This window comes from Arxiozyma heterogenica, assembly GCF_036370985.1.
Source record: "Arxiozyma heterogenica strain weizmannii chromosome Unknown scaffold_20, whole genome shotgun sequence".
In the NCBI taxonomy this organism is placed as follows: domain Eukaryota; kingdom Fungi; phylum Ascomycota; class Saccharomycetes; order Saccharomycetales; family Saccharomycetaceae; genus Arxiozyma; species Arxiozyma heterogenica.
The window spans coordinates 105,784-117,500 of record NW_027042673.1 but is presented as its reverse complement, the minus strand read 5'-3'; the positions used below and the strand labels follow the sequence as shown (position 1 = coordinate 117,500).

The following is an 11,717-nucleotide window of genomic DNA, read 5'->3' as shown; positions in this document are numbered from 1 at the left end:
TTTTTTCAAAACATATAATATACTCTAAAAAGAAACCACAATTTACGAAATATCTGCCCTCAACAATAAACTTTCAAATATTTTAACAGAGTTTTCACCACTCTTCATCAGAAAAAATAAAATAGAAAGATATATCCTATTAACTACAGATCATTTTATAACAATTCCTGTTTTCATTCATTTTTGAATTTCAATTAGTATCAAAATATCTCTTCTCAAAAGTTATGTACTTCATCATTCCTTCAAATTTATATTAGACACAAATATTTTTTTAAGTGTCAATGCTACCTAGGTTTAGAATCTATAATTAAATCTAAACCAAGCTATAAACCCTACTAATATCTAATAGAAATTGCCAAAAAAATATCACCCCTTTTCTTACACGTAGAAGTAATTCGTTAGAAATATTAACAAAAAGCACAAAATGTTGTTTTCACTTAATTAAACATATATATACATACTATATCCAAAAAATCAATGGAAAAAAACAAAGAAGAAATAATAAATAAGAATGCAAATAAAAAAAGGGGTTTATCATTCATTTTTGTTCAAACATTTAAAACTTGTAACGTATTAGAACGACCAATACCTGGTGCAAAACCTTGAACAGTAATCACAGCATCACCCTCCTTGAGAATATTAAATTCTTTAGCTTTTTCGATACCAAACTGTAATCTTTTATGGACATCAAGAATCCATTCATCAACACGAGGTTGATCATAATAGAATGGAAATACACCTCTATAAAGATGCCCATTTCTTGCAGTATTTTGATTTCTGGTAACCATGATAATTGGGCAAAAGGGCGAGTACTTAGACACAAGTCTACCTGTACGTCCGGTAGCGGATAAAACAATAATTGCTTTTGCATTTTGTTCAATAACAGCAGAGACAGCAGATACTGCAATAGTTTCCACTGTACATGTAGGTTTGGGTGTTAAATCCCTTACATCTTCAAAATGTGAGATATAGGGAAAAGCCTCTTCTGCAATCAATGCTGTAGCAGCCATGGTCCTAACAGCCTCAACTGGATATATACCCTTTGCAGTTTCACCTGATAACATAACACAATCGACTCCATCAAGGATAGCATTTCCAACATCTGAAACCTCTGCCCTAGTTGGTCTTGGATTGTAAGTCATTGATTCTAACATTTGAGTAGCACAGATAACTGGTTTTCCAGCCAAATTACATTTTGCAATTAGTTTCTTTTGGACAGCTAAAACTTCTGGTGCTGGTATTTCAATTCCAAGATCACCTCTTGCCACCATCACACCATCTGTAACTTTCAAAATTTCATCAAAGTTATCCACACCTTGTTGATTTTCAATTTTAGAGATAATCAAAATATCTTTACCTCTTTCGCCTAAAGTTTTTCTAATCATCTCCACATCTTTGGCAGTTCTGATAAAAGAAGCAAATATCATATGAACATTATGCTTAATCCCAAACTCCAAGTCCTTTTTATCCTTTTCTGACAAGGCAGGTAAATCTATATTTGTACTAGGTAAGTTGACACCCTTGTGAGAGGAGATTTTACCTGAATTCAACGATCTGACCCTTAAATTGGAATCATCAATAATTTCCAATACTTCAAAACAAAGAGTCCCATCGTCAACAAAAACTTCTTTACCGGGCTCGATGACTTTTGTAATATTTTTGTAATCTACATACATGATATTATCATTACACTTTTCTTTAAACTTATCTTCTGTAGTGAAAACCATTTCATGATTTGCATTAATTGGATAATCAATTTTATTAACTGTGATACCAGTTCTAATTTCTGGACCTTTAGTGTCAAGAGCAATCCCTAAGGCCCTACCAGGGTAGATTTTCTCAGAAGCTCTAGCATTTTTTATCACAGATTCATGATATTCATATGAACCATGCGAGAAATTCATTCTAATGATGTTCAAACCAGCCTTCCTCAATTCTGTAATAGTTTCTACAGAATTCGTAGCTGGACCAATTGTACCAATAATAGATGTCTTTCTAAGATCATTTGACTTAGGGGTGTACTTCAAATTTATCAATCTTTGTAATCTTGATTTCATGTAATAAAGGTTTTTATATTTCAAAATTTTTGGATTACACTATCTGTTTGACTTAGGTTGTCTAACCACAGTACGAAATCGATGTATCAATATAGAATTCATCAATTCAGTAAGAAAAAGTATTTAGCAGACCAGTCAAACCGCCTAAAGAATGACTAGATTGACAACATATGAAGAAACTTGCAAAGAGGAAGAAAGATGAGACTTTTTCGTTTGTACAATGAATTTTCTGTTTCAATCAACAGACTCCACTATTAATGAAAATTTCTATCGTATAATTCGTCATAAAACGTAAATCATCCTTAATTTTTCACTGTCTCGAGAGAAAAGAGAAAAGGAGGAAATCCAATGCTTTCCGATGACTATCGGTAACTATTGGAAACAGAAACCTAGACAGAAAAATCGAAAAATCAAGTCTCACGAATGAGAATAAACTGTTATACGTGTTACAGACATATCGATTGTATCAGATAGTAGTCTTATATATAGACATTGTATACCTTGGATATATAATATATTAAAAAAAAGAACATCTTAAAGTAGAATATCATAAAAGGCTTTAGTAGTCAAATTAGAATACATTTACTAAAATACAATACAAACAATGAATATTGTCACTATACATGTGCTCCTATCAGGTGCAAAGACATATAAATTACAAAAAATAAACAGGAGAAACACTTTTGATCATCCTAAGAAAGAATATAAAGAATGAAATTAAGTAACATCCTCAATCATTCAAAAAAAAAAGAATATTAACAAATGCCAAGAATCATAAAAATGAACAAAACAAACAAACAAACAACAAAGATGCACCAAAGATGTCCCTTTATTGTCTTCTGTTTTTTCACAATATGGCGTCAACAATCTTACCCCAGATGGTTGTTGGATAAACTCTCGCCTCATCCAATTCTCTAGTTTTTTCTTCTATCTCCTCTAATCCAGTAGTGACATCAATGACTTCTACAGGTTTCCACCATCTCTTGAAAAAAGTACGTGTCCATATCTTATGACCAAACCAAAGTGTGATAAAAATAGGTAAATTAATATAAGCTGCGATGAAATCTGCCACTCTCCAATATTTTGGGATGAAAGTTGCATAACCATTAGTCAAAATGACCAAGGCCACCACAAAAAGGGAATAATACACCGAATATGGCATTAAAGCACCTCTATATGGCAGTCTTTCTAATAGACCATTGTATTCAATTGCCTTTCTAAATCTTATATATGCAATACACGAACATAGCCAACCAATGAAACCTGCAATGGTACTAATGTTTGAGAACCAGTTGAATACGTCTGCAGTGGAAGCAGTCGAATTTAAAAATGCCAGGCATCCAATGGCACTAGATAAAGCTAAAGCCATATATGGGACACCAAATCTATTGATATGGCCCAAAATCTGGGGAGCTTGTCCATTCTTTGCCATTGTCAATAAGGATCTGGTACTTGCAAACATGAATGCATTACCTGCTGACCACGCACTAGTTAAAATACAAAAATTGATAATATGTGGCAACACTTGGATACCAAAATTTTGAATACCAATGACGAAAGGGGAAGATCCAGCACCTGGTTTCCCCTGTACTAATGCATTTTCTAACACGGGGTCATTAGATGCCACAATAACAGAGATGGATAATGCACCAAGAACGTAAAAACACATTAATCTCCAAACAAATCTTCTTGATGCTTTAGCAATATTTGCTCTTTGATCTTCACATTCAGAAGAAGTCACAGCGACTAATTCAGGGCCTAGGATGAATGCAAAACCACCTTTAATAATACCAGTATAAACATCTAAGAATCGTCCGAAGGAGCCTGTTGTAATATGGTAGACAAACGGACCAGGATGTATCCAATAACGGAATCCCACACGATCGTGGTTTGGACCGCCACCCCAGAAGAGAATAAAGGACAAAATTATCAACCCAATGATACATAACACTTTGATTGAAGCAAACCAGAATTCTGATTCCCCATAATACTTAACAGGGCTGCAATTCAATAAAATGATAACTAACAAAAAAATCAAAATCCAAACACCTTTGGGAACAGCAGTGGTCCAATATTCTATAACACCCGAGGCTGCAATACATTCCGCAGCGGTAAGAATAATCAAACAATAATAGTAATTCCATGCTGTAGCGAAACCTAGAGACGAATCAACATACTTACCGACCAAATAAGCTGCAGAACCTGCAGAGTCATTACCATTACCTGGTAGATAACAAACCATTTCACCAAAAGCGTTCATAACTGGGTAGATGACTGTGGAAATAATGATATAAGAGATGACCAAACCTGCAGGACCACACGTAGCCAATGTAGAACTTGTCCCAACGAAGAGACCTGTACCAATACCCCCACCTAAGGCAATCAATTGGATATGACGAGATTTCAAGCCCTGCTGTAATTTGCCCTCTCTTTCTACTAACTCAATTTCATCTGCATCAAACGGTATAGATTGAGTGGAACGATGTGCTTCAATGTCGATGAAGTTTATATGTTTATCATCTTTAAAGAAAATTTTTTCCTCTAAACCCTCTACTGTTCCATTAGATTTTTCAACATTGAGAGGATTATTACGTTTTGTAGTCATATTACTACTTGTAAAACTGTCAAAACTTTCCAGTGTCATAATATCTTGTTAAAGAATATTATTATTAATATTATTAGTTATATGTATATTGTTTGTTCGAATCGTTTATATGATACTTTTCAAAAAAAGAAAATAAAAAGTGTTTATTGAAAGTGCTATTTGACACCTTGGCTACTAGTAACGTTGTTGTTTTTAAGTCCTTACCACCTAGTCAAAGGAAAAAAACAAAACTATAAGCATGAACCAACAATAGTTAAAAAAACAAAAAAGTAAAAGAGTCACTTTTATGGGAATCAAGCAAGGTAAGGGAAATTAAATTACTGTAAATTGAATAGTTATTACAACAATTATCATATAACATTACTGGTTGTAATCTTTACAAAGGGGTTTCACAAACACACATACACACACACAGACATATATATATGTATATATATGTATACATAGACATATAAAAACATACATATGTTTGCTGATCAAGTTAATTAAGGCATACCAAAGAATTAAAGGTAATTAATGATATCATTATCTCCACCTACTAAAAAAGGGGTATAAAACAATTTATAACTCCATTAGTATTGTGAACATGATCTTAATAAAATAAATCAATAAACAAGTAAACAAACAAGGAAGAATAAAGAAAAAAAACAAAGAAGATAAGAACAAAATGGAAGATACAAAGAAAAACGTTAGTAACAAAGGTTGTAAATGTTTTTTTTTGTCTTTATACTATATAAAGGAAAAAAGAACCAATGGTATCACATTCAAACAGTAAATAACATATGATAAACACAGACACAAAAGTTACCTTGGATTTTTCTGATATACCGTGGACCTCATTTCTTGAAATTGAATAATAGTGAAACTCAATTAAGCTGAAAGTTAAAGTCAAAGTCAATTACTAGTCCAGCACTTTTAATAAAACTAGTAAAGTTTATGTTTTTCTCTATTTTAATCTTGAATCCACCAATTAACAAAAGAAACAGTCTCGACAAAATTACTGAACAATAGAATATTTGGTCTAATTTATTTGTAATACAGACAACAATACCGTTTCGATAAACCTCCAGATATTTCCTAAATGGGAATTACAGCAGCCACTCGAAAGAATCATCTTCTTAGCAAAACAAAAAAACCAGGAGAAAATCCAAGTGGCGCTTTATTTTATTCCACATGTTCTATTGTTTAGCATATTGTTCTACTCAATTGTTTTTTTATTTTTTTTTGTGATGCTTTGTTTTATTAATCCCCCCTAAAAGAAACGTTGATTTATTTTGTTTTTTGTTTTTTTGTTTTTGCAGTCTCTCGGGGAAGAGGAAGGGGAAAAAAAGAATGAATCAACGTTCCTTTTCAGTAAAGTTCGAGACAAAAAAACGTCATTCGGTGTGGTTTGTTCTCCTCTGTTGATTTTAACTTTGGTTTATCAGACAAACAGTCTTGTGGACAGACAAAAAATGACAAGAAAAAAAAAAAGCAATAAGTGTCCCTAATACAAAGTTTTGAGAATTTTATCCAAACCCTACTTTGTTAAAACTAGTTAATGGATGTTAACGTTTACAATCATTTACTATTTAGCCCAATTTTCCTCTTTTCACTTGGTTGCTAAATGCTCAATACCGTCATACTTCAAGATAGAAGATATGAAATAAAATTTTCTAATTATCACTAAGTACTTTGAATGATGTTTTTATGGACTTATATATATATATATAAGGAACATGTCATTATCATTACTAGTATTTTGCTTGAATACAACCTATCTTTTTCTATATATATATATATGAGACCTGTGTAAATTGATGATTCCATGATATATTCCACAAGACCTTTGACATCAAATAATTGATAACAGTTGGAAAAATCTAAACTAATTTTTTTTTCGACCTGATGTACTCAAGTTGTTAATTCACAAGACTTTGTTCTTAAGGCAGGGCAGAAGGGTTTCAATCAACAGCTTGGTACATTTTACAGATGCCAGAGGTGCATCCAAAATAAAACTCCGTATCGTGTACCCGATATAATTTTTTTTTTATCAATATAATTTATTTTTTTCTTTTCTTTTTTTTTGCAAATTTCGATTTTCTTACAAAAAAACCTTTAGGGTTTTACAATCTCCACTTCTCAAAACTTTTTTCATTCTTGCAAAATAATTAGGTTATGTTCTTATTTTTTCTCTTCAAATTTCCTGTTGCTAGACTTACTTTTCTATCCCTCATCCTGCCATTAAGATATACTTGCAAATACACACAGGTCACGAGAATGTTCAAAAGAAGTTCCCTGATCATCACCATCAGATTAAAGTAATTTTATTTATTCTGATAGATATATATATACAAATAAACACACACACACATACATATTTCCTTATTTATTTATTTATTTTTGCAAACTATTTCTCCTCTCTAACTGAAACCGTTCAATATTTGAATGGATAACAACAATATCGAATATAATTTGCAACTTATTAGAAAGGGTGTCAAAAATCCAAATGACGGTCTTCTACATAAAACAATAATAGCAATCAACCATTTCCAAAATGACCCAAGTATACTGAAACCCTATTTAAATGAATTCATATCAAACATTAATAAAAGCTTTATTTTGGCCATAGATGATCCTAATATTCAATTATCTAAAATACATTTCATTCAATCGAAATTTTTTTACAATTTGACTAAAATTTGCTCTAATAAAATTGTCAATAAATATCTATCAACTGATATAACTTATTTAAATTCAATAATAACTTTGTTAAAAACCGATATCCCATGGGAAACACAGTTTTTTTTACTCTCCTGGTGTCGAATCGTCATTCTATCTCCCTTTAATATTTCTACTGATAAATACATTTGGCAGCTGACTTATAATTTTAAATCAAATCAAGTGTTAAACCACATTGTGACACAGATTCATGCCATTTTATACCAAAAAAATTACGCTCTTTTTTGTGAAAAGATAGACAATGAACTACTGCGTAATAATGATCTCGAAACTTTAAATTACTATCTAAAGACTCAATTAATCGAGTCTACCAGTAATTTTTTAATCCATGATTCAAATGATAATCTAAACAAAATTACTCAATTGTGTCTAAACGTGAACGTTAAGGATCTGGAAAATTCACAGTTATTAATTTTGAAAATCTTACCGAAACTATTTCTTTTACAATGTTGGAAAGAGAATTGGTCTATTGTAACTGATATCATGGATTGGTATTTCAAACATTTAGATACTAATTACACTGAGGTAAGGTTTATGCTAGCTCATTCATATAGTAAACTTTTAAGAAGAATGATTAATGATTTCGATGGGGATACAGAGGCAATCCGATGTATTGAGGAAATAATCCATTCCATATTAACTCTAATAACATCGATCCCAATGGATGTAATAGATATAAATATGTTGCATTCATATCTACTCATAATTGCAGAATGCTCTAAGATCATTATAAAATTTCTACCTCATATGCTATTAATTATTACCGGTGAAATTTTACCGTTTGCATATAGATTCCAACAAATGCATATTGGGAATGTCATTAAAGGATCACAAGTTAAAGATGCAGCCAATTTCATTATTTGGTCATGTTCCAGATATTCAAGTCTACCAAATTCAGTTATCTGTGATTTATTAAAGTTTCTTTTACCCACTACTTTATTTGATAGAGATTTTTTAATTAGAAAATCATCCAATGCAACGTTGCAAGAATTATTGGGTAAACACGGTAGATTAGTTTTAAACAGTGCAACAATAATGAATTTAATTCAACTGCCTATTCATAGTCTGCATGACTCATACACAAATAATTTAAAATTGCTATATGAAATATTTAAAAAGGATGAATCTCCACATAGTCAAAATATTTTCAACCATATAGTTAAATGGATCTTTGAACATAATATAGTAGAAAATTTCGATTTAGATATTGTAACACTTTCAATACACAGTCTATGTCAATTTCATAAACAATTTTGTGAATATCCGCTAATAGAAATGATTCAAAAATATACAAAACATAATACCGTCACAAACGAATTAACATATAATAAATTGTTATACTTTATTATTGAATTAAATATATTGGATAACAGAATCGATTTCATTAACCCAGATTCATTAATGATAGACTTTGAATTAACAAAAACCTGTTTTTTTTCTTCTCATAAAAACGATATTTTCAAGTTATTATCGTTTCTAAAATATTATCATTACAAACTCCTTAACAATACTCCAAAATTTTTCACACCGGAAAAGGTATCATTATTTTATAGAGTGATGGAAGATATTACAGAAGATAGTCCCTGGTTTGATTCATTTAAATTGGTAACCAACAATACTGTAGAAATCCTAAGTACAAATGACGACACCTATTACTTCTCAAATAAGGATACTCTTGATGATTTTTGGTACAAATATGTTAAGTTTTTAAAGTATAATAAACCTTTAATATGTTCATCTTTCCCGTTTTTGCCAAAAAATAAGTTCTTAAAATATTTACATGTGCACAAAGAAGTATTATCATGTAACTCAAAATCTTTATTACTTTCAACTTTGACACAAAATAAGAGTGCCTTTAAAAAATTTCTTGAGGATAAGACTTATATGGATATAATCATTGAATTTTTAAATGACCACACTATCACAGAACAAGGTGATGTTGGCAGATTTACAAGAGAAAGTGCTTGTCAATTTGTATCTAAATGGTATCCTCAATTCTGTGAGAATGATATCAAAACAAGATTGCTTCCAACCATATTGTATCTTGCAGCAGAACCATCCAAGAATGTAAAGGACCAATGCATTGACATTCTTACAAACATTGTGAAAAATTATTTATCATTAAAACTATTTTCTCAATATACAAAATCAAATTCTCCAAATATAAGAATATTCAACTTACAATTAGGGCTCAACAATAATTCAATATCACGAACATTCTGGAGACATTATTCTACCTATGCTGGCGCATTACGTTCTACGGAAGAAGATTTGATGGATGGGATCAACGATTTTATAAAATGGTACGAACAATTAACGCCAGATACTCAAAAAAAAACACTTAATGACATTATTATAAGTATTCCTTCTGCGCAAGATATTAAAAAAGACAAATCTTTAATCAAGTATACGATATACGGTCTAAAATTCTTGGAAAGAATTTGGTGCTCAAGAATTGCTTGCGGATATGAGGGATTTAATTGGCAAGGTGTCTATGCCAAATTATTTAACATTGCATTATTAAAACACAAACCACTGCTTGGTGCGATACTACAAATTCTACCGGCTCTAGCTATCGCTTGGAATAATTCCAATGTCATTCATAACAATTATACATACATCAATACCTTAATTGAATTTTTGGTAAAAACAATTAACAAGAACAACAATAACAATATATTAAAAACAGAACTAACCACGTTACAAAGAAACAGTATTGAGTGTCTTGTTAGTATATTATTGGAATTCAATGCATTTGAACATATAAAATATATCAATGTTTTTATCAAAAATTATAAGAATACAGCATTTTTAGATATTCATAAGCTATATTTATAAATAGTATTTTTTAAATAATCATGTTTTTGATTCTATTCTAGTTATATACGCACGCATTATATGTTTCCATGGAGAATTTGTTGTTACGATCCAGCTTTATTAACTTTAATCGCCTTTTGGCCAATCTTTTCAAACAATCTACTACTAATTTCTATGTTACCTTCTGCTAAGTTATATATCTGCAGTGATTTTTGTCGGTTTTCCAATATTTACATATCTTATTCGACGTCATTAATAGCAATATTTCTACAAAATTCCTTGAAAATATACATTATCCTATTCATACTAAATTCAAATATACATTTGTTAATTTGAGTTAATTCATTGCCAATTAGATTAGGAAATTTCTTTGATATACAGAAAAGGAGTGTATCTTTAAAAAACTTCATAATTAATGGCTAATTATTGTAAAATATGTTTATGAGATTCTATGACAAATCGGATAATCTAAAAAATCCCGAGTTATTCTGACGTGATTGTATAAATCAATTCAATCATATCTAGGTTTATCTTTTGATTTGAAATCATATTATCCATCGCTACTTGGTAATTTCGACGATTTTTAATTTAGTTACTGTAAGAAAGAATCAATTTAATAATAATTATTATGTCTAATTTATTATCTGCAAATTTCTTCTTTATCCTAAATGAAGTTTTCTTTCTTAATTTCTTCATACTAAAATCTTTCTTTACTGAAATGACTGTTAATGAATCATGATATCTCATGTAATATACCTTAATTAGTAATTACAGTTTTATGACAATCTCAGATAGACAATCTAAAAACGCATCACTACTTCAATTTAAAATAGGGACTTTTGTTTAATAATAAGATGATCATTAAATGATTTCAGTAAATTTTTAATTTCATAATAATAGAATTTATGTATGAATTCAAAGATTGAATTAACATTGTTTAGACTAACTGTACCTCATCCCGCATTATAAAACGATCCAAAACTCCAAAAATTCTACATCATATCTTAAACACAGTTAATTTTTAAAAGAAAAAATAACTACTGGATCAATTAGTAGACCACATGATTTTATAAACTTTTTTTAAAATAAAAATCTTCTAAGCAATAACCAGGTTTTTCCAGCACTTTGGTATATTATTCTGTTCAATTGAAAAAATCCAATAACATAATATCACATAACTAACTACACAAATAAATAATATGTTTTTATTTTTTTAAATGTAATTTGATAAACTGCTTTTATAGCACTGAAACATATCCAACAAAAGGTGTTCTTTTATCATATGTGTGGTTCATATCAAACATTTTACGCCCACATTTCCATTAAGAGATGATCAATGATATGATTTTCAAATAGCGAGAATATATCTTGTCAAACCCAATGCTTCAACAAGATCTGCAAAGATTAACAAGTATACTTATTTCATATATAACATGTAAAACCACTACATTCAATATCAAAAATAAAAATTTTAATTTAATGGAAGCTTCAATTTCAATAAATATATCACAAAATAT

At 30.1% G+C, this 11,717-nt stretch overlaps 3 protein-coding genes across 3 annotated transcripts; 1 reads left to right on the top strand and 2 right to left on the bottom strand.

Annotated features, from left to right (window-relative positions):
• Positions 1-548: 548 nt before the first annotated feature.
• Positions 549-2,057, bottom strand: PYK2 (pyruvate kinase PYK2; the record flags this gene model as incomplete). Its single annotated transcript, XM_064858924.1, has 1 exon — positions 549-2,057. The coding sequence occupies one exon, from the start codon at positions 2,055-2,057 to the stop codon at positions 549-551; it is 1,509 nt and encodes a 502-aa protein (XP_064714140.1).
• Positions 2,058-2,904: 847 nt separating this feature from the next.
• Positions 2,905-4,701, bottom strand: PUT4 (proline permease PUT4; the record flags this gene model as incomplete). The annotated part of the gene is made up of 1 exon (XM_064858923.1): positions 2,905-4,701. One exon carries the CDS (start codon positions 4,699-4,701, stop codon positions 2,905-2,907), a length of 1,797 nt encoding a protein of 598 aa, XP_064714139.1.
• A 2,388-nt stretch (positions 4,702-7,089) lies between these two features.
• Positions 7,090-10,221, top strand: CIN1 (Cin1p; the record flags this gene model as incomplete). The annotated part of the gene is made up of 1 exon (XM_064858922.1): positions 7,090-10,221. The coding sequence occupies one exon, from the start codon at positions 7,090-7,092 to the stop codon at positions 10,219-10,221; it is 3,132 nt and encodes a 1,043-aa protein (XP_064714138.1).
• Positions 10,222-11,717: the final 1,496 nt, after the last annotated feature.